The sequence below is a fragment of the Grammomys surdaster genome, unplaced genomic scaffold (genome assembly GCF_004785775.1).
Source record: "Grammomys surdaster isolate TR1022 unplaced genomic scaffold, NIH_TR_1.0 137, whole genome shotgun sequence".
Classification (NCBI taxonomy): domain Eukaryota; kingdom Metazoa; phylum Chordata; class Mammalia; order Rodentia; family Muridae; genus Grammomys; species Grammomys surdaster.
This window is the reverse complement of record NW_021604595.1, coordinates 11,983,044-12,006,966: the sequence shown is the minus strand read 5'-3', so window position 1 is coordinate 12,006,966 and position 23,923 is coordinate 11,983,044. Positions and strand designations below refer to the sequence as shown.

The 23,923-nt window shown below is 41.2% G+C and overlaps 1 protein-coding gene across 2 annotated transcripts in view; it reads right to left on the bottom strand.

Moving 5' to 3' along the window:
* Positions 1-23,322, bottom strand: part of Cage1 (cancer antigen 1) — a 30,086-nt gene extending 6,764 nt beyond the window's left edge. Inside the window, exons 1-9 of one of the 2 annotated variants that reach the window (XM_028763220.1) lie at positions 23,060-23,322; positions 18,587-18,677; positions 15,294-15,814; positions 12,407-13,462; positions 7,819-7,965; positions 5,530-5,640; positions 4,587-4,667; positions 3,876-3,983; positions 510-614 (exon numbers count right to left, since the gene is read on the bottom strand). In XM_028763220.1, the coding sequence (XP_028619053.1) occupies positions 510-614; positions 3,876-3,983; positions 4,587-4,667; positions 5,530-5,640; positions 7,819-7,965; positions 12,407-13,462; positions 15,294-15,814; positions 18,587-18,677; positions 23,060-23,167 (2,328 nt within the window). In that variant the 5' untranslated portion in view covers positions 23,168-23,322. The remainder of the gene's footprint in view (positions 1-509; positions 615-3,875; positions 3,984-4,586; positions 4,668-5,529; positions 5,641-7,818; positions 7,966-12,406; positions 13,463-15,293; positions 15,815-18,586; positions 18,678-23,059) is intronic. The other variant, XM_028763221.1, reaches the window with a different exon arrangement.
* Between the last annotated feature and the right edge of the window lie 601 nt (positions 23,323-23,923).

Here is a 23,923-nt window from a genome sequence, read left to right as displayed (position 1 = left end):
TTAATGTAGCCCTGGTTGGCTCACACCTTCAATTTCAGCACTTGTGGGGCTGAGGCAGTAGAAATTGGGATTCCAAGGCCAGACTATGGAGCCACATATGGTGACATTGTCTCGAAAGACCAAAATGAAAACAAACAAAAGGTAAACACTAAATTGGCAAGATGCTTCCTTATCTTGAAGGCAGAGTAACAAAATTAAGAGTTTAAAGTGCCTGCAGCAAGGTTCTTGGGCACTTCCCAGCTACCCAGCTAATGGGGCCCTTTAACATGCATTGGGAGGTAGGAGGGACTGTTAGGGGTAAAAGTGGCTTGGCAAACCTCAGATCCCTTTAGTACTGGAGTTCTGTTAGATCTGACGTGTTTGGGTTGAGTTTATCGTCGGTGTTTGGTTTGGTTTTTATGCTGAGGACCAAGAGCCTGGCCCATGCTGGGCAGACGGTGTGCCACCTGGGCCGCACCCCAGCGGGACATTTTCTGAAGGTTGTTTTGTTTCTATAGGGAGATGTGTACCTTATTTATCAGGCTGCCTACATGTCTCCGGTACTTGTCATTCTCCTCGATGAGCCTGCTGTAGTGGTCTTCTTTGCTCTCCAGAAGGCCTCCCAGCTTTGTGATCTATGGAGAAACATCAGCAAAAATGTAACCTGGAAACCACCATGAAACAGGTGTAAAAAACATGAAACCCATCAACTCTATTTTATTGTATTATCCTCTGAAACTGACTTCTAATGAAGTGAGTCCGTACAGACGGCCAGATCTGGGGGGTGGGGAGGTTGCATATACAATATACAAGCAAGAATTATGATGGACTTTTATGGATTCTGTTATTTTCTACTGTGAAATAGCTTTGTAAATAGCCAAGCATCTGCTAGTATGCTAGTACCTACAAACACGAATCACATCCAGTTTTCTTTTCTTTTTTCTTTTTTCTTTTTTAAAGAGTCAGGAAGCACCCACGGGTCTTGAACCAAACTCTCAAGGCTTAGGTAAGTGGTTGGTTGTGATGTTTGAACCGGCTACAAATAGCTGGTAGTGAACTGAATCACTGTTGAAGTGACCGCTGAGCTAAAGCTGCCCCCTCCTTTTTTTTTCCAGGTTTCATCACCGTACTTTGCACAGACAGCCCATGCAGAGGCCTGCCTGAGTCAGAGTGAAAGCTGGGATGTGTGTGATGATGCAGACCCTTCCTTGCAAACGATACACACGCCTAAGGATCAGCTTCATGGACTCACAGTCCAGCCTACTGGTCCCCCCCTATTTTTTTGCAAGAACACTACTGAAATTAAATTATACAGGTTGAGGAGATGGCTCAGCGTGGAACAAAGCACCTATAGCCATAGCTGATGATCTGAGTTCTATCCCCCAGACCCATACAGAAAGAGGAAAACCAACTCCTGCAAGGTGTCCTCGGACCTCCATGTGTGCCATGGCACTTTGCATGCCAACACACACACACACACACACACACCAATCAAATGTAATAAAAGTTTTAAATAAAAAGTTAATTTGAGAGTAGCATATTTAGGGTCATTAGGAAAGCTTATTAATAATTTTCTCTGAAAGTTATTTTCAAAGCAATTATAGAAGAAAAACTACAGAAAACATCCTACTAAATAGCAGAGCCAAGGGTGATTTTTAGTCTTCGTACACTTTCCACAGACTTACATATTGGTAGAGGAGGACCCTATGGAGCAATGGTAAAGCAGTATGCTAGAAGCTGCAACAATCTCTCCCTTTCTTTTCCTTTCTCTCTTCTTTCCAGGGATGGGGAAAGAATCTAGGGTCTAGCTTGTGATAGGTGAGCTCTACTTCCAGACCATTTATTATTATTGTTATTATTATTAATTATTATTATTTTGAGGTAAGGTCTCCCTAAGTTGGCCAGGATGGTCTTGAATTCAATATATAGCCTAAATTAGTCTCACCTTGAAGCCCTCCTTCCTCAGCCTCTAGGGTTCTGGAATTATAGGCATGGATCGCCACTTTCCTTCTCTTTTAAAGGTGAATGGCTATATAATGAATACAGTGTCTCATTCTGCTTTAAGTTATTTAGAAATAAAGGCTAGACTTCTGTGCTGTGTGAGAAACATGGTTAGTCTTTTTCATTTCAGTGAGACCATGGAGATTTCTAGCATTGTTTTCATTGCATTTGTGGCACAGTGTAATAACCTAACACACGTAAAATCTACCCTGATAAAATTAGGACAGTTCACATCTCCATCTCTTTTTAAAACAATCTTTGATTATCGTGTAACAGTTATACATATTTATGCAGCTAAATGAACGGAACAGGAAGATTATTAAAGTAAGTGAAATTCATCAGACTCAGGAAGATAAACACTGAATGTTCTGTTTCATAGACAGATGCTTTTAAACAGTTACAGTGAATGTCCAGTAATGATGTCTGGAGGCTGGGAAGGATGAGGAGAAGACAGGATAGATAACAGGCATCAAAACACGGACAGAGCAATAGCTCTAGTGTCCATAATAACATGTAAATAATCAGTGGGGAAGCAGCCAAAACTCCAACCAAAGTTATGGTAAGGAGAAAGAGATTGATTTGATTAATATACATTGTATATGTATATTAAAATATATTATGAAAAAAGGAATATTACACTATGCCAACTCAATTTTTTAATTGTTTTCTGTAACTGGCTAAACACCAAAATCATATTTTTGAAAATAACATGATTTTTTTTCTGCATTCTTTTTCATACCACCTTAGGTAAGCTAAGAGTTACTTCCAACCATTGTGACTGAATGCAGGTAGTATAGTAGGATACATAAAAACTTAAGTGTGCTTCATCCACAGTGAAAAGAAATACAAATTTCAGAGATCTGGGAGTGGTGCTCACTTGTAAGCCCAGAACTTCAGAAGCTGAGGTGGGACACTGGGAGGAAGGCTGGCTTGAACTAGACAGTTAAGATCCTATCTCAAAAAAAAAAAATAAATACGGGCTGGAGAGATGGCTCAGTGGTCCAAGGCACGTTTGTCGCTCTTTCGGAGGACTTGAGTCTGGTTCCCAGCCCCGGCGTCAGGCAGCTTGTACTCAACTACAGGTGATGTGACATCCTCTTCTGGCCTCTGAGAGCATGGATGTACGTACATACAAATAAATAACATTTTTAAAGATAAAGACTACTAATAAAAAGGAGGGTTCCAGCTAGTAGTAGGTAGAATGCTGGCCTGGCATGAGGGAAGCCTTGGGTTTGATCTCTAGAAATGGGGACAATAAAAGCACATTAACTTTTCGGCTTCTCTGTTTTGAAAGGCATACATTTTATTAGCCTAAAAACGAATTATGTTGAGCAATATTTGAATATTTTAAATTAATTTTTATTTTCTCTGTATGGATGTTTACCTGCATATATGTCTGTACTCGTTGCATATCTGCTATCCGGAAAGGTAAGAAGAGGGCATTGGTTTTCTTTTCTTTTTTCTTTTTTTTTTTCAAGACAGTGTTTCTCTGTGTAGTCCTGGCTGTCCTGGAGCTTACTCTGTAGACCAGGCTGGCCTCGAACTCAGAAATCTACCTGTCTCTGCCTCCCAAGTGCTGAGATTAAAGGCGTGTGCCACCACTGCCCAGCGGGCATTGAATTTCTTGAAACTGGATTTACAGATAGTCGTGAGCTACCTTGTAGGTGTTGGGCATTGAACTTGAGTCCTCTAGAATTGCAGCTTAAACACCAAACCATTTCCCCAGCCTGATATGTACATGACAATACTTTCATATTTTTGTTGGTAATACTGCCACAGTGCCAGTATGAATATTTTAATGATACTTTAATAATACTTTGAATGTTGATAACTTTTTAAAATTTAATGGATGGCATTGGGTATGAAAAGGACCATAAGGCATTGGTCTGTCTTACCAAGAAATCAAGCTCCTCATTTAGGTTGTGGTATTTATCCAGTTTGACTGCCAATAACACAGGGGCATCTCTGGCATTCTTGACCTCTTCTGCATCAAAATCTGTGATCTGAGATTAAATATGTTTGTTCACATTTCAGTACTTACACACTCCTAGCATTTCACAGTATCATTTTAACTTGAGAATCAGAGAAAGAGGGCTGGAGAGATGGCTCAGCAGTTACGAGCATTTGCTGATCTTACAGAGGACCTGAGTTCAGTTCCCAGTACCACACGGTGGCCTCACCAACATCTGATATTCCAACTTCATGGGATCTGATGCCCTCTTCTGGCCTCTGGCATATACATAGTCCACAGACAAGCAGGCAAAACACCATATATATATATATATATGTGTGTGTGTGTGTGTGTGTGTGTGTGTGTGTGTGTGTATGTATGATATGAGGCTGGATTCATAGAAATACAGAACTTGCCAGTGGATCAAGGCCCACCCTTTAGTCCCATCACTTGGAAGGCAGAAGCAGGCAGATCTCTGTGAGTTCTGAGACTACAGCCAAGGCTACCCAAAGAGGCCCTCTCTCACAAATCCAAAATCAAACAAACAAAAAACCCAGAACTTAGAGCTAGAAGGACATTAGCAAAGTCATCAAGAGAACATGAATATCTGCAGTGTATTTGCACGTTGAAGCCAAGAACAACATGTTGAACTCACCTCAATGGTGTGGTCCTGAAGTGCCTTTTCATTAGCAATTAACTCTTTAAGAGTCGCAATTCTGTTTTTATGTTTCAATAACTAGAAAAAAAGCATTTTTATACTTTAGAGGGAAAGAAATAAAATTACCTACCAAAACATTTGTGATAAAATCATCCAACTACGTAAAGTCCAATCTTTAAATGATGTCATGATTTTACCGCTTCCATGACAAAGAGAGTTCCTACAGCGGGTCCAAGACGGCTATGCAAGACAAGCTGGCAAGTCACCTGGAACCCTGCATCGCCTGAGGTGTCTGTGGTCCCTCCCATGAATGACTCACTGTAGTTCATTTTGTGTTGTTGAGACTCAACATTTGCCTGTTTTCTGGTGGGTGGGACTTTGGTACATGACTCCCTCAATAAAACTTCTGTGGACAAGTGGTTTTACTGAACTGGCCGATGGCCCCTCACCCTATGATCACTATTTCGCCCTAGGGAAATGATGCACAGATTTTGTGACCCCTCCAGGATGCGGCTCCACTGTGCCTTTCCCTGGCTGCCCTCCTTTGGCTGCCTTTTGGTATAAGACATCCTAGTTAGCTGAATGCTGAGGCCTGTTCGGTCCCTGGAGATCTTGGTGGAAGGCAAGAACCAACTCTTGAAACTCCAGGTGTGGCGGCACCGATCCCTAGCTACTGAGCCATCTCATCAACCCCTGTGACTAAAACTTTCCAATGGAGATTTAAGTTATAAAGGAGTCAATATATTGTATTGACTCCTTTATAACTTAAATATATAACTTATATAAGTTATATATTGTATCTACCTCTAAAAGGCATAATTAAGCTGTGCTGGTCCCCAAGCACGTTTAAAACAAATCTAGAACTTTAGGAGCAACTGCCATGTTTTAGCTAGCTCTTCCCACTAAGTTGAATCAGGTTTTAGAAAAAAGAATACAGTACCTCTTTATCTAAATCTTTCTTTTTAAGCTGACAGTCCTTCAGTCTTTGCAGCATTATGTCATTAGCTTTCTTACTCTCTTGGCAAAGCTCGGCATCAGGAATGGCGAGGTCCTAAGGATAATGGTTTGAGAAACTAGATTGAAAGGCTTTCGCTGAAGCCAAAACGGAGAAGGAAAACCGTTTAGAAATAAGGGGCCAGAGGAGATGAGTCATATTGAGTCCCATGCTTCAAATGCGCTTCATCATTTCACTAAGAGATAATATAAAAGTTAATATGAGAGTTAACATAGAGTTATCATGTGGGTTCACACATGTATACAGATTGCTATTAGGAACGGGTAGTGTATGGGTAGTATCCTCATCTATGATAAATGTATGCTTGTAAATTCATATGTACATTGCTCCTTACCCTGGCCAGTTTACATATGCAAACTTGAAATAAATCGATACCTCTGACACATTAGAAAGGCCAGACATCTTGAACAATATAGCAACTAGGTAGTTCGAGAGTAGCCAGGATGAAGATAACTGTATCGAGAAAACCTAGAGGCCTAACATGTAACAGTTTGTGTTTGCTTCTGCTGCTTAGCTGTGAAACTTGGGACAAGAAGGTCAGCTCTTGCAAAGCTTGCTTTGTTTTCCCGAGTGAAATGTCTATAAGGCAAAGAATGATGCAAGGTTGACCGGAACATAGCAGGGCCAGTAAATGTGGATGCCTCCAGGGATGGTCAGGAAGTCAGCAAATACTTGCTGCGAGATCATAATGGGTTTGAGTCTGCATTAGGTACAGAACAAAGAGTGAGGTGGGAGCCACAGAACAGGCAAATGGGAAGGAGTTATTTAAGATAGGGTGAGATCCACTGAGAAGGCTGGTGCACACTGCCATTAAGACATCTGGTACCTAAACAGCCAACAAAGGGGACTGAGAGAAAAAAATAAACAGTAGCCAAGGGGGTTTGTGGGGCGGGGGGTGGGGTGGGGAGGTGGGGATCAGGGAGTAGGGAGTTTAAGCAACTACCATCCATAACCATTGGAAGAATGGGATGAAAAAGCTAATAACCAAGAAGGATCTGTACCACATTTAATTTGAACCTTTAAAAACAGAGTTATGTGTTTGTGGGCCATAGCTTTGTGATCTGTGACCTGTACACAAAAGATTTAGTGTGCTATCTCACACTCAGCAAATCCTAATGTTCAACCGCCTTTGGGTAGATGAGACAAAGGTTTTTGTCTTCTATTAAAAACATGGCAATGCCAGGCGATGGTGGCATATACCTTTAATCCCAGCACTTGGGAGGAAGAGGCAGGTGGTCTTGAGTTTTGGGCAGCCTGGTCTACACAGTGAGTTCCAGGACAGCCAAGGTTACACAGGGAAACCCTGTCTCAAAACAAACAAACAAACAAAACAAAACACAGCAAGCCATGCCCTCAAATACCAGTTCGGAGGATTGGGCTTCCAATGGAAGAAATGTACAACAGAAGAAAATGCTAACTTGACAATCTAGCAAGTACACACCTTTCTGTATCACTTTTGTTGAATGCAGTTGCTGCCCAGGACAGAAGCAAGTGGAGTCCCCTATTAAGGAACCTGGCTGAGAAATGTTATGTTCCTAGAACAAGTCACACAGTCACCATGTATAAGGCCAGGAATTGAACTAATTAATACTTCATTTAAAAAGTATTCATTTATTCAATCTATGGATATATGGGTGCTTTGCCTGCATGTATGTCTGATGCCCACAAAGGCTAGGAGAGCAGTTAGATCCCCTAGGACTGAAATTATAGGCAGTTCTGAATCTTCATGTGGATGCTGGGAATCGAACCTGGGTTCTGTGGGAGGGTCGTTCTTAACTCCTGAGCCACTTCTCCAACACCGTTACTTCCTTGTTTATTCTACCAATATATACAGTTGCTGCCTGAACTAGGTTTTAATTAAGCAAACAACTCATTAATGTGAACACTCACTAAGAGCATACAGGCTCAGAACACATGACAACTGCTCTGGAAACAGGAAGTACTAGATGGCCAGTTACTAGATTCCTTTCTACTGTATCACTCCTTCTGACTACATTCACCTGTTAGTACTGAACATCAAAGATAAAAGTTCGAAGCCAGGGAAGCAGGGAGGGTTGGGCAGCTAGAGTTCTGTCTGGTCCTGTCTTTTCTTCTCCTGTGACTTAATTCTGTGACCTCTCATAGGCCTCTCTCAGTGCACTCCAACTGAAGAATATGACATTTTTCTTTATTTTGTTTAGTTTTTTTTGTTTTGTTTTGTTTTTTTTTTTTTACCTGACACGTGAGAAGTCCTACTGTCAGGGCCAAAAGGCTGTGAATTCTAGAGGTCAGTGGAGAAGTTCTCTTCATAGGTTGGAGCGCCAGGTTTTCTTTACAAGACGAGCAATTCAGGAACAAATTACAGTGTGTCCCCTTTGTATCCTACATGTGCACAATTCAGATTGATCATCATAAAGTCAAAGGACCCAAGTCAGTGTTTAAATAAAACCCTGATAAAAGACTATGCTTAAAGCTCTGAGCAATGGTTCTGAAGCAGTTTTCCTTGGGATACCTTTATACTCTTAGAATTTATTGAGAAAAACAAAGCACACTTTTTAAAAAAAATCATTGAGGACCAGATTTGTTACATTAGAAATTGTAATAGAACACTGTAGAGTATTTGTTTACTAATTCATTTGGCTAACAATCCATTATGTCTCAACATAAATAGGCCTTTTATTAAAATTATATTTTCCAAAATAAAAATATTACTGGAGGAGCAGTTTTCGGGGATGGTACTGGGTAGCAGACTCAGGGTCTTAATTGTGCTTAGCACAGCAAGAACCCTGGCTCATTTGTAACTAATTTTAATTCTATAGTTGAAAAGCCAGAAACATTCTCTTGTTTGATCCATATATCCTGTGGTGGTTTGAGTAAGAATGCCCCTCCATAGGTTCATTTATTTGAATGCTTGGTCATCAGAGAGCAGAACTCTTTTGAAAGGATTAGAAGGATTAGGAGGCATGGCCTTATAGTGGGTGTGGCTTTGTTGGAGGACATGTATCACTGAGGGTGGTGGGCTTTGAGATTTCAAAAGCTCATGTCAGGTCCAGAGTCTCTTCCTCGGCCTACAGACCATGATGTAACACTCAGCTACTGCTCCAGTACCTGCCTATGTGCTACCCTGCTCCCTGACATGATGATAATGGGCTAAACCTCTGAAACTGTAAGCAAACACATATTAAATGCTTTCTTTTTATAAGAGCTGCCATGTTCATGGTGTCTCTTCATGGCAATAGCACAATGATTAGTACACAGTTCATCAACCAGGAGGGCAATTACATTACCACATGTCACAGAGTTTCTAAAAAATCATATACTTGGGGAAAGCAATAATGTCTTTTGAGAGAGGATATCAAAACTGGTATTCCCACATGCACAGCAAATTCTCCACCAATTATCTGCCTCTGCCCATTCTTTAAAATTTTAAGACAATGTTGCCAAGGCTGGCTTTGAACTTGGCATCCTTCTACCTCAGAGCCCAAATGTCTGAGATTATAAAAGCATGTGTTATATACCTAGCAACAGCAGTGTCTTTTGTTCTGTGCCATTAGCTTAGCTACAGACATATTCATTATACCACATGAGTTCCAGAGTCTGAGCTACTTTCAAACTGACTGTCCCTTTGAAGAATACTCTTCAGCCTTGCAGTGGTGTTAAATACCTTTAACCCAAGCACTGGGAATCAGAGGCAGGTGGATTTCTGTGAGTTCAAGGTCAGCCTAGTCTACAGATCAAGTTCTAGGACAGCTAGGGCTCCACAGAAAAACCCTGCCTTGAAAATAAACAAAAAGAATACTCTTCATATCTCTTCAATGAATAAGAACATCCTTATTATTCATTTCATTTCATTTTGTATGTGCAACACATGTGGGGGCCACAGAACAGTTCTGGGGAGTCAGATCTTTGCTTCAACCACATGGATTCCAGAAACTCAGGTTCTCATGCTTGGTGGCAAGTGCTTTTACCCACACAGGCATCTTGCCAGTCTCGAAACAACTTTGTTTCTCAAACAGCTTGTGTCTTACTATAAAAGATGTCACCAGGCAAGGCATAGTGGATCACACCTGTAATCCAAGCAGATGGGAGACTAAAGCAGGAAAATTACTACAAGTCAGAAGCCAGCCTAGGTTACATAATAAAACAGTCTCAAAAAACAAAAATAAAAATTAACTAACTAAACAAATAAATGGAGGGAGGGAGGGAGGGAGGGAGAGAAGAGAAAAGAGTGGTAGATACAGATCCAAAGACCAGGGCCATCATAACCTGTAAGAGCCACTGGTTTTCCATTGGAGCCCTCTTCACAGAGGCTCTGATGCTCTGCCCAGAATGACTCTATAGGAAGCACCAAAATAGATGCAGGGACGGAAGGCAGAGGCATCGCTCCAGCACAAGACTAATGCCTGAGCATTACTATAAAAATACTGTTGATGTCATAGATGCTTCTGGGCCATATTTTGAGAATATGGACCTAAAGTAAAGAAAGAGCAATAAGACTTTGAATTTGGAAATGTTAAAAAACATTCTTTGGGACTAGAGAGATGGCTCAGTGGTTAAGAGCACTGACTGCTCTTCCAAAGGTCCTGAGTTCAATTCCCAGCAACCACATGGTGGCTCACAACCATCTGTAATGTGATCTGACGCCCTCTTCTGGTGTTTCTGAACACAACTACAGTGTAGTGTACTCATATACATAAATAAATCTTTAAAAAATTCTTTGGTCAAGAATAGACTAGGAACTTCACTTTTTCTTTTCCTACCCTATCCTACAACCTCTGACAGGGATTCTCTGTGTAGCCCTTGCTGTAGACCAGGCTGGCATCAAACACAGAGATCCACCTGCCTCTGTCCCTCAAGTGTTGGGATTAAAGACCTGTGGCACCACTCCCCAGCTAGAATTTAACTTCTTCTTCTTCTTTTTTTTTTTTAATTTTATTTTATTTATTATATGTAAGTATACTGTAGCTGTCTTCAGACACCCCACAAGAGGGCATCAGATATCATTACAGATGGTTGTTAGCCACCATGTGGTTGCTGGGATTTGAACTCATGACCTCTGGAAGAGCAGTCAGTGCTCTTAACCACTGAGCCATCTCACCAGCCCTTCTTTTTTTTTTTGAGACACGGTTTCTCTGTATAGCCCTGGCTGTCCTGGAACTCACTCTGTAGACCAGGCTGGCCTTGAACTCAGAAATCCTCCTGCCTCTGCCTCCCAAGTGCTGGGATTAAAGGTGTGCGCCACCATCGCCCAGCAGAATTTAACTTCTTAACAAGAAAACTAAGGGGAAAAAAAACTATGTCATATTAACTCTGTACTTAAGCCACCTGGAAAGTTTCCCTGGGTTGGAAGGGGCTGCTCTGGAAAGTGGGGCCCCTGGAACAGTACCACGTGTGTCCCCTGGGATCTTGCTAGAACTGTGTGCTCTCAAGCACAACCCAACCAGTCTGTATGTCAACAAACCCCCCAGGTCATGCTGCACACGTCTGAATTTGAGAATCACTAATCTAGGTAGTCCTTAGAGAGCTTTTTAGTGTTTGGTTTGGTTTTGGATTTAAAAAAAAAAAACTAAGACAACAACAGTATTTTCCAAAAAATAAAAACTTACTTTCAAATAACACTTATAATGATGATAAAAATGACTCCATGACACTTCCAAGGCAATGTACCAGCTCTGTCCAAGTTATTACAAGAGGAAAATAACCATAGCTGGGCAGTGGCATGTGCCTGTAATGTCCTACTTGGAAGGCAGGGGCAGAAGAATCACCAGAAATTGGAGGCCAGCCTGGTAACATACATAGCAAGAACACCTAAAAACCAACCAGCAGCTAAGTTTTACAGTAAAACAGACTTGTTCAATTTTCTAGCTCAAACTGGCTTGCGTTCTTCAGTGAGGTATCCACAGGCATATACCACCACAGCTGCCAGATCTGCTTCCATCTGGCTAACAAGTTCTTACTTTACCTAGGCAATGCAGTGGCTCACACCTGCAAACATAACAATCGGGATCTCGGGCATTAGTATCTTGAGTTCAAGGCCAGCTTCGACTGCATAGTTTCAGGCCAGCCTGGGCTACATAGCCAGACCCTGTCACAAGCATATAAGCCAACCAAAATAGATTTTACTCTACTTAGTTAAGATTCATATACTAGAGGGAAGAAATAGAACAGGTGTGTGTGCCCTGGCAATGAAAATTACCCCTTCCTGGAGGTGTTTTCGGGAACTTTGCTAAAACAAACAAACCAAAGCCGTAGAATGACATTTTTAAAAATGTGGTTTCTCCAAATGTGTCAACAAAAGGTTCAAATGCTGTTTTCAATGCTTTACAATTCTAATATCTGATATAGCACATGTTTTAGTTTGTAAGGAAAAGGGAAATTTTATTTTGTTTATTGCTAAATAAGATTTGGAACCACACTTCCAAAATCCTCTGGCAGCCAGCTAAAATAAAACAAACACGCCCCACAATTCCCAACAAAACAAAAACAAACAAACCAAAAAAAAAAAAAAGAGAAGAAAAAAAGAAAGAAATCCTTTTTCAAAAGAACCTTCTAGACATTGGTTATGGGTACCCATAAAATTCCCAGATTAATCATCACCTCCACCAAGGTCATCACAAGAAGCCAAGAATTATTGTTTTTTGAGGTGAGCACCTAGCCTCCAGTAGAAATGTTCCTAAATCTGTGGTGCATTTCCTTTCTGTTTCCCTCTTTTGAAAACAATTCTTCCTACAAACACTATATCTGAGTGTTCGGTCTAAGTGTCCAGCACTAGACTGCATGAAACTTTGGGGACTGTGTTAGAATTCAGCATCAGCATCAATACCTGGGTGATGTCTGGCTCCACCACTTCCTCCAGCTGCTCCTTTGACTGAATAATCTCAAAGCTAGGGGTGCAAACTTGTGCCTCCTTCTTTGCAGCCTGCTGCCGGAGTTCTAAGTTCTCCAGCTTCAGCTCATCGACCTGCTGCTGGAGTGCTGTGGTTTGGGCCCTCTCGCTCTCACAGGTGAACAGCAAGCTTTTCACTTGGGCGACCAGCTTCTCAACTCTTGACTTCAATTTCCGCCGTTCTTTCAGGTTTTCCTTTTCCCGCCTCTGGAATTCCTCCTGAAAAGACAAGAACTCTTGTTCCCGGATCTCCTTCTCCCTCTTCAACAAGTCCAGGGCAGAGCTGGTAGCCTTCTCTAGCTCTCCTTTGTGGCGCTGCAGCCTCTGGAGCTCTTCGTCTTTCTTGCTTAAGGTCTTCTCTATCTCCAGGCACTGACTGACCGATCTGTTTTTCTGCTGTATCTCAGCAATGTACCTTTCCTGTAAGCGGACGTAATGGACCTTGATCTTTTTCACCTGGAGCTGTAGGCTCTCCTTGTCTTTCTTGGATTCCTGAAGGTGCTTTTTGGTGTTAGCTGAAGCCTCCTGCAGATCCTGAAGTTTCTTGTTGATGTCATTCTTCTCTAGGATTACGTTGTATTTATCATCGATTAACTCCTCAATGCTCACCTTGAGTTTATTGATGATGTCCACCAACACGTGCTGTTTGGTGACCTTTGTCTGTAGTTCTTGAACCCTGTTTTCTAAGTTCAAGTTCCTACCATGGAGGTCTTGGATCTGCAGCTCCTGTTTTTTGTTAGCCTGTCTTAATTTCTGCAAGGCTTCATTTAAAGCCATGTCCTCTTCCAGAGGCTCCGAGCTCTCAAAGCCTAGCTCCCTATCAGGCATCAGGAAGTGGTCCTGAGATCGACTTCCCTTGAAGATGCCAGCTGGAGACCATGGTGAGGTAATGGCTAGACTGTCTATACCGTCTTCTGTGACTTCCTCCTGGTGACTATCTGACATCTCAGAAATCACCCCATTATTCTGTATTTCTTTCGAAGAAACTTCAGGCTGTAAATTATAGCAAATAGAATAAATGTGAGAGAGTAGACTGGTGAACGTAACTTCCAACAGCATGGCAGAGCACGAGCAGGAGGCTTAAGCTAGACATGTGTATCTTATTTACTTGAAGAAAAATTCTATTTGGACTCCCACCATCTTCTATCATGAAAACCTTCTGGTCACATAGATGGGGCTTTCTTTGATTTCAAAATCAATTTTAAACAAATGTGCTAATTACTATAGACTGTAAGGACTTTTGAATAAAGATCTCTAATAATATTCTCCATCCATGCTGATTCCTATGAACATAAGAATGATAGGCATACTTCAGGACTGACTATATGCCCACAATACATGTTTGGTGTTTGTATGCATATGTAACAGAAGACTGCATAATTGTGGTATAGATCACTGAAATGAATATGGCATTAAACCCCCTCGTAAAAGATATCTGTAGGCGTGGTATTATATCAATTTAGACATGTTGAACCCTTGACTTTGAATGGCTTTTCCCTGGGATAAAGTCAGTTATCTAAGCAAGGTTTCCAAGGTCCTGCTAACTGCTCTTGACAGCTTATCTACCTACGGCCATCCTAGCCTATCTTCTACCATACCCCCTGCCCACCCACCCCCAAAGCCCTGTGTTTCCTGAACACTTGGTGTCCTTGACATCCTAGTAGGTATCGTAGACCATGCAAGTACAGGGAGTTGGGACACACTGCTCCTTGGTCGTGTGTCCCACCCAACAGTTGCCCAGGACTATGTCAAGGAAGCCTCCCCCAGACCCTCTGCCTGGAGAAAGACCCTCAGCAGAGGCAACCATTCCACTCTGTGTAGTTCTAAGAGTCAAGTGCATTCATCTGTGTGAGTATTTGCTAATCTCTGCTTCTTTTACTAGGATGTTATTTTCATGAAGACAAGAGGCATGTGTTTTTCTTGTTTGTTTTTTGACATCATATAACCATTACATAGCCTGTTCTGGTACACAGTAGACTCTCAAGAGTACCTACTGACTACTGAGAAAAAAAATACTAAATGTGATAGAGAAACAATCTTGAGAAACCCGAATTAATCTTTGAAATGCTGGTTTCTAGAAGTCAACATGGGTAAGTTAAGTTCTCTTTCAAATACTGCCATCTAATTTCCAAATAAATGGGGGGGGGAGGGGAGAAACCTTCTCATAATCACAGATAGATAAGTAATACCTTCTCTTAGGAAACTCACATTGAACAAGTGACTGTTACACTACTGTTGGATCAAACTCTTCTTTGCTGTAGTTGTCTAGAGAATTCATAGACTTTATATTATTGATGATGTCAGAGCTTTTAGGATATCATAAATGTGACCACAACTAGCAAAATATAAGACAATTCATTTTTCCTTGTCCAAAGAAGTCCAACAAGATAGAAACATCTTTGGCTTGTTTTGTCACATAATTTAATAAACACCTCTGCTCACTCTCCCTTTCTCAACCTTTGTCTCAAAGCCAGCTCTCAAGTCCCAGCTGGTTTGGTACAACTCACATAAAAATGGGTTATAATTATGGCACCATGTTTACTATGTGATGTAAATACCAAGGAATTTGGGACAGCGAGTAAGTCAGAATCCTTAGAGGGGGAAAAACCATATTTGGTAGAGCTAATCTCTAAGTATGGCTTGCATTTATTAGGAAAAATTGTATGCGATTGGTTAAGATCCCCATGGGAGCAAAGTCCCTGTACTGATCTGATGACTTAATGCTATTCGGAAAAGTGTCAGATTCTGTATTTTCAAACAGTATAAACATGCCCACATCCTTTAGCTTGTCACAGGCTTTAATGATGTCGGCCATCAATCTTACCTCCTCAGCTTTATAAATGGCTCTCATGTCAAGCTGGTCGAAGCAATTCTCACTATCAGACAAATTTTCACCATTTTTACAGACATTTTCTTTACCCAGAAAGCTTTGAGGCTGACTGATGTTGAGGGTGACATCTACAACGGCACTTCTCACCAATGGCGTTTCCGTGAGTGGCTGCGTCTCTTCTCTGTAGTAGTTTGGACACAGACTTCTAGGAGATTTCCTCACATGCTCATGAACAAGTTCGTCTTTATTTTCGGAAATGTTACTTTCCATTGAATTGTCTTCCTTAAGTGCATCTGGCTCTTCGCTGGCATCTGCTGTGTCACTGTACACCTGCCGTTGCAACTCTGGCTTCTCCGAGTGAGAAAATGCCCCCCTGAGGTCTTGAACTGTCCTTTCATCATTAAACGCTTCTATCCAGTGAAACTTGCAGATGGGTTCAAATTGTCTCAAGGAAGAAACCCTAGTGTTAGCTGGTTGATTCTGTATACTCTCTGGGTAATTCCCAAGGTTGATGTCTTATTAGAAAAAAGAAAGATAATGAGTTACCATAAACTTACAGAACAATTGTTACAGTGATACTTAAAATAATGATGACATCTCTTAAGAATTACAGGATATTTCAAACAAAACAACACTTTTTTAATTTAGCATCTACGATTTAACTCAAGACAGCCTCAAACTCATGATCCTCCTGCCTTTACCACCAACAGCTAGGATTACAGATGTGTGCACAGTGCTTGATTTAGGTTTGATCCCTGGCACCTACATGACAGCACACAGCTATCTAGTCCTGGGGAGCAGACGCCCTCTTCCGGCCTCTGAGGGCACTGCTGCACCTGGTGTACAGAGACACATGCAGACAAAATATTCATACACACATAACAGTAAAATACATTTTTTTCTTTGAAGAAGGATTAAAGAAGGATATGGTAACATAATTGCAAACACATAAGTGTTTAATTTTTATAGTTTACAGTCCCAAAGAGGAAGAAGCAGACAGATCTCCAGAGCTCACTGGCCAGCCGTTTTAGCCAACTGATTAAATAAATTTAGTTCAAAACTCTGTCTAATCAAATAAGGTGCAGAGCAATAGAGGAAGACCCCCAAAGTCAAACTCTAGTATACACAGGCACTCACACACACACACACACACACACACACGCACTCACGCACACGCACGCACACACGCACACGGCCTACAGGGTGTCAGTAAAGGCAAATGTAGAATAAAAGATAGTAGAAACAAATTTTCTTATCCTTTCTCCTTATTAACTGACCAATAAAGCTGTATAAAATAGCATATAGTTCTATATAACTAACAACTCATCAACTCTCTGAAAATCTGTGTGCTGAATGAAAAATTCAGTGCTTGACACTATCTTTAGCAACCATCCTGACCACTTAGGCAAACACTGCTGGATGCCATGCAGCCTCTCAAACCCTGGGATCTGACTGGACACCACCAACTCTACTTTCTATATACAGTACTTACTTTTTATCACAACAACTTCCAAAAGCCCGGCTTTGCAAGGTATCACAAACAAGAATGACTGAAACAGTGGACTCCTTTGCATGACTGAATGAGTGAATGATATCCAGCATTTGAGACAGCCTCCAATTTCAACATACCTTTCAATTGCCTAGTAACCAATGGTAACTACAAAGGATACCATTTTTACAGAAATTGCATGACTCTATTTTTTAAAGTCTTTCAGGACTAGAGGGATGGCTCCATTGGTAAACACTTGCCTTGCAAACACAAAGACCTCAATCCAGTACCTAGCACCCACATAAAAATGTTGGGTATGGAGGTGTGCACAGTGGCAGTTACGTGTAATCCCAGCACTGGGAAGGCAGGAACAACGGTATGCCTGGAGCACACTGGCTGGCCAGTCCTAGCCAGTTTAATCTAACTGGGGAGTTCAGAACAGTGAGAGACCATGTTTCAAAGAAGGTGGATAGCCTTCCTGTGTCCAACACCTACAAGTGTCCTCTGGCTTACACACATGCACTGGCATATAAGTGCTTCCATGTGCAGTTATAAGACATTTTTAAAAAGTAAAGGAGAATTCACCTTGCATGGGTGAGTCAAGAGGTTTGACCTCCAGCACGGGAACACAAAACCCTGCAGTCTTTCTATAATTCCAAATTTTCCTTTTGAGAATCAGCCACGTAGATACATGTAGATCTAATTCATTCTACTGAATATTACTTTTTTATAAAAAAATTTTACTGACTACATAACTTGTTCCTAATGCTTCTACCAAAACCAGCATTGAGCTAGACATCCTTGAACACCAGCATGTCTAATCTGCAGGTATACAGAAATGGAATAGCTGGAGCCTAGAAAATACTCACCTTAAAGTTTTTTAAAGATTGTGAAATTATTCTCCTAAGCAATTGTTATCAATTTATATTTCTACAAGTCACGGAAATAAAAAGATTTTAAGTTGTGTGTGGTTGTGCTTTTAGATCACCTGGGAGATAGGTCTCTGCATGTCTGTCTGGGACTATCTTGGTTATGTTAACTGAGGAAAGCCTGCTCCATCTTAATTCTAGGGAGACCTTTCCCTGGACAGGGATCTGGGATTGTGTGAAGGAGAGAACAAACTGAGCGTTAAAAAGAGCATTTGTTGCTCTCTTGCTTCTTTGAACTTCCCGCTGGACCTTGAACTGTGCACTAAATAAATCCTTTCTCTGTTAAGTGGCTTTTGTCAGGGTTGTTTTTGTTTACTTATTCTTGTTTAAATCTTGGCTGGCCTAGAACTGGCTGTATAGACCAGAATGGTCTCCAACACACTCACACACAGATCCGACTGCTTCTTTTTCCTCTTGAGTGCTGGGATTAAAGGAACTCACTGCTCAGCTGAAACAGATGGTGTATACCTGCAACCCTTACCTACAGGGTTGAGGGTGGGGGTGGGAGTGGGGGTGGGAAATGACCGATTCCTCCAACAAGACCACTTCTACTCTAACAAGGTCACACTTCCTAACAGTGCCACTCCCTATGGGGGCCACTTTCTTTCAAACCACCACAGGTGGTTTTGAGGTTTGAGTCGACTTGAATTGCAGTTTACGGATTAAAGATACACGGCCTTGGTTAAATCAGATCCTTAATGCAAAATGGAAATAAAAAGCACTCTTATTTTAGGAAAAGAAAACTCCACCTTCTCATAGGATTACCCGTGTGTTTACTGTATAACGTGTATAAAGTGCTTATCTCAGTACCTGGCTAGTATTACCACAGGACACATGATTTCTGTATATTTCAGCCAAGGAATACTTACCCCCTAACAAACTGCCTTCTGTGCTGCTATAAATATCTTCAGAGAGTGTGTGTGTAGACTCATTTCCCCTTCTTGCATTCTTTGTTTCATGCTGTGTAATAATTGAAGAAGCATTATTAACATTTCAAGAAGCCATTAGCTTCTTCTAAAGGAGTACATAATCTGGTCTGGAGCTTCTTGTTGGGAATTTGTTTTACAGGCACGATACACATTTTAGTACATTTTCCCACTGCATATTTAGCTCCGTAAATCAGTCACAGAAGAGTCACAGTAAGTGACAAGCAGCCTGTTACTTAATGGGTTTTTTTTTTATGTTTTTTTTAAAGATTTATTTATTATTATATATGAATACACTGTAGCTGTCTTCAGACAAACCAGAAGAGGTCATCAGATCTCATTACAGATGGTTGTGAGCCACCATGTGGTTGCTGGGATTTGAACTCAGGACCTCTGGAAGTGCAGTCAGTGCTCTTAACCACTGAGCCATCTCTCCAGCCCTACTTAATGGTTTTTAAAAGTGAGATTATGCATCTCTAAGCACAGGGACAGATGAGGGTGTTTATATCTCTTGATGATAATTTTGAGAGGTAGCTTTTAGAGACACGGTTTCACTCAATATTATTTTCAGACTTTCCTGCAATTCATGTGGACTGCAGCCTTGAACCATGACATCCTCCAACCTTGTGCTCACAAGTGCTGGGATGAAAGGTGTGAACAATCATGCCCAGTTGGGTTTATTGTTTCTCTATTACCGAGATCCTGGAATACACACACACAACATGGCGAGTGTGGATGTTAGGGGACAGCTTTGGGAACGTCCTTCCTTCCTTCCGCCTTGTTCTGAGTAAGGACCTCTCCTGCTGTTTCTGCCAGGCTGAGTACTCCAGGTGACCCAGTGTGTGAGCTCAGGACAATTCTCCCATCTCACAGTAGGATGGTGATGGGAGTGATGGGTTTACAGATGCACACTACCAGCAAATGTGGCTTTTTACCTGGATTTGGGGGAATTGACCTTGGGTGATCAGGTTTGAGTAGGAGTACCTTTAACTGCTAAGTCACCTTGCTAGCCGCAGCCAGATAATTCTTTTTTTTTTTTTTTTTTTTTTTGGTTTTTTGAGACAGGGTTTCTTTGTGTAGCCCTGGCTGTCCTGGAACTCACTCTGTAGACCAGGCTGGCCTCGAACTCAGAAATCCGCCTGCCTCTGCCTCCCAAGTACTGGGATTAAAGGCGTGCGCCACCACCGCCCGGCTCAGATAATTCTTTAATGTTTATTAAATCTTGTCTAAACAGATATTTGTTATTTTTGTTTGTTTAGTTCACATTGAAGAGTCCAGTCACGAGGTGACACTTGATTCCTCTGAATAATTTATAAACACATGTAGGTCTGTTCTTCAGTATTCTTAATGTTATATAAGATAATTGGGAATATTAAATTAGTATTAGAAATAAGATAGCATAGTGTGTATTTAAATTTTTTGAGGAAAAAATTTGCTTTTATCATAAATAGTATCTCACATATGTAGATCTAAATGATGCCCTACTACATACAAGCAGGCCAGCTTGAGCAGCAGAGGGAAAACTGGTCTCAAAAGCCAAGGAATATCGTCTTAAAATCTTACTGCTATCAACCTCTATTCAATAATAATCTCTCAGAGTTGCCCCCGTACAATAAAAGCTGAACTCCAGCTTATGAACAGCTAAGCTCCTTACTTAGGCTGTTCCTCCTAGCAAGACGTAAAATCACTAAGAACCAAACAGAACCACTGACATGCCTTCAGATTGGATTTCACACAGTCCTCTTGGGATCTCGATTCCAAAAAACCCTCATGGTTAATTTTGAGCTCAGTTTTCCCTGTATTATTATTCTTCTAAAAATTCCTTTCTACAACAGGTGGTGGTGGCGCACACCTTTAATCCCAGCACTTGGGAGGCAGAGGCAGGTGGATTTCTGAGTTCGAGGCCAGCCTGCTCTACAGAGTGAGTTCCAGGACAGCCAGGACTACACAGAGAAACCCTGTCTCAATAAATCAATAAATCAATAAATCAATAAATCAATCAATAAATAAATAATTCCTTTCTATTTAAACTTTATGTGTATGAGTGTTTTGCCTACTGTATGCATGTCTGTGGATCACTTGAGTGTTCAGTGCCTGTAAAGGCCAGAAGGTGGTATTAGAGTCCCTGAAACTGGTGTTCCGAAGAGTTATGAGCAGCCACGTGGATGCCAGAATTGAACCCAGGGCCGCAGGAAGAACAGTCAGTTCTCTTAACAGCCGATCCATTTCTCAGTCCCTTTGTTTTAGACCGGGTCTCACCATGGAGCTCTGGCTGGCCTTAAACTTCCAGGGATCCACCTACCTCTACCTCGAGAGTGCTGCGATTAAGGGCAAGGGTTTCATGCCCAGGTATTCATATTCTTTAAGTTATGTGTATATGTGTGTGTGTGTGGGGGGTTGGTGTCCACCTGAGTGCAGCACCTGAGGAGGCTAACAGAGGGCATCTGGACCTGGAGTCACCAGGCAGTTGTGAGCTGCCAGACTAGAATCCCAAGAACAGAACTCAGGGCCTCTGTAAGAGCAGTAATCAGGTACAGTCCGAGTCCATCCCTTCAGCCCAGGATAGCATCTAATAAAATTTAAACCATTCATTTTTAAAAAAACATAGAACTATATATAGTATTAACACTAGACCATGACTCTTTTTTTTGAATTTTGAAAAATATAAAAAAGATAACATTATCAATAGACATACTTGCAGGCAAGAGACCCATACATGTAAAGTGTAAACAATTTTTAAAAAAAATACTGAATATTATGTGAAGAGAGATTATATAAACACCAATAGACATTGTATTAAAAGTCCCTAGGTAGTGGGCTTTTTATCTTATTTATTTTTATTTTTTATTTTTTATTTTTTGTTTTCCGAGATAGGGTATAGCCTCTGTATAACCCTGGCTGTCCTGGAACTCACTCTGTAGACCATGCTGGCCTTGAACTCAGAAATCTGCCTACCTCTGCTTCCCAAGTGCTGGGATTAAAGGCATGCGCCACCACTGCCTGGTTGCTTTCTATTACAGTGAAAAACCAATATGACCATTTTTTTTCCTTAAAAAAATTGAAGGGCTGGAAAGATGGCTTAGTAACTGATTAAGATCACTTGCTGCTCTTCCAGTAGACCCAAGTTCAATTCCTACTGCTCACACAGGGTTAGCTCACGGATGCTTGTGACTCCAGTTCCAGGAGATCTGGTGCTCTTTTCTGACCTCTGTGGGATAGCTATACTCGCACATAGACACATACACATAAGTGAATAGCACACATCTTTTAAAATGGATTTTGAGGCAAGGCTTTGCTATACAGCCCAGGATGACCTCAAATTCAGGGTCCTCCTGAGTTCACAACCACGATGGATCACAGGAGCACAGGTATGGGCCACCACCCTGGCCAGTGTGACCACTTCTCTGTCAGCAAGTACTGATTTGCAGCATATAAGGAATCATCCATAAAATAATTTATGCCCCACTCAAAAAATGTTTCTAACGCAATTACAAATTATCCATTATATGGGTTATCTTTTTAATTTATGAATTAACTCTTTTAACCCATAAATTAAGAGACTTTATGGATAATTCTTTTAAACCTCTATTTAGTTAATTTTGTGTGTGTGGGTATGAACATGTATGTGCATGTGTCGTGTGAAGCTCACAGGACAGCTTACAGGGACGCTGTTCTTGTCTACTGCTTAGGCCTGGAGATTGAAGTCGGGTCATCAGGCTTGGGTGCAGGTGCCTATGACTGCTAAGCCATCTCATTACCCCATTATGGATAACTCCTTAAGTATCTTTTTAAATATTGTCTAGAGATAGACTTTTAAATTGTAGTTTATCTGAGATCCCTAACATTAAACAAGCTCTTTCGGAAGCCTTTGCCAGTTTATACTCTGGACCACATGAATTTTTCATTATTTGTCCATATTTTTATACCAATTTAATATGGTACAACTTAACGCATTTCTACTAGTTTCCTAAACTCTTGCTAGTGGCTACAAGTGTCAACATTCTTGAAGACCCTGAGACATCATGATCTCTTACTTCCTGGGAAAGGACACTAGGACTTCTCATGAAGACACAGCATGGGTGCTGTCAGTGTCACACATGTCAGCTGGTCACCTTCAGAGAGACACAGTGGAAGAATACACTAGGTAGGAGGCAGGCCTTGTCTGGGCTCTCCTTGTGTCTGTGACTGAGCTGTAGGCATGTCTCCTAGCTGCATGTCTGGAACTTCATGAACAGAAAGGATCTCTTTTAGAACACTGTCTGTAAAACTATTCCCCCCTTTGCACACTAGACTAAGAACACTATGTGTACCTTCCCTCCACGCCCACCAAATATCCCTCATAATTCTGAAAAATAAATTGTTCATATGAGAGCAATCTGGGCTAAGCCTTCAAACTTACTACTGTAGGTTGCACACCTGAAGCAGGTCTGAGGAGGAGGAGCTGGCTTCCACACAGAAGGGTGAGTCTGAGTAGGGGAAGTCTTGAGAAGGACCATTCACATTCATTGTTTCCAACTCTGACATACTTTCTAAATTTTCAAGGAAGTATCCACTTCAAAACACATAGGAACCGAAGATGAAGGCAATAACGTTATTTTCCTTTTTGTTTTGCGCTGCCAGGGATGATGACCAAAACTTTTGAGAGTCTGTATCTCTAACTGCTAAATGACAGAAGGCCTCTTTAAAAAGCAAACAAAAGAGAAAGACACATTTTTAGTGTAAATCTGTTTGTGCAGAGACTTTCTTTACCCAATTTCACAGTAAGAAGGCTAACGAAGGGCCTGGAGAGATGCCTCAGAGGTTAAGAACACTGGCTGCTTTTTCAAAGGACCAGTGTTCAATTCCCAGCACCCACATTGTAGTTCACAACTGTTTGTAACTCCAGTCCTGGGAGATAGCTCTTCTGGTCTTGGGAACCGCATACGTGTGGTGTGCAGGCACACACATAAGAACTTTTTTTAAAAAGTAAAGTTCACTACTCTAGATTTTAAAATGCCATTTTCCAACTTGGTATCACAGTAAATGGTGATTTGGCCAAAATCAAACCAATGTGTGCTGCTTCTATCCAATAATGTTCCACAGAGTGTGAGCCCTACAGAGCAAAGAAGCCTATTCTTTCCAAACTACTATCAGAAATTTTTCAGTTTTCACAAAATTTCTGTTTGATGCTTTTTCAACACACTAAGTCAAATCCAACATTGTACAGGTTTTCCTATACCACACCTTAAATTTGTTTTGTTTTTAAGAGAGGGTCTTTTTCTGTAGCCTGGGCTGCATTAA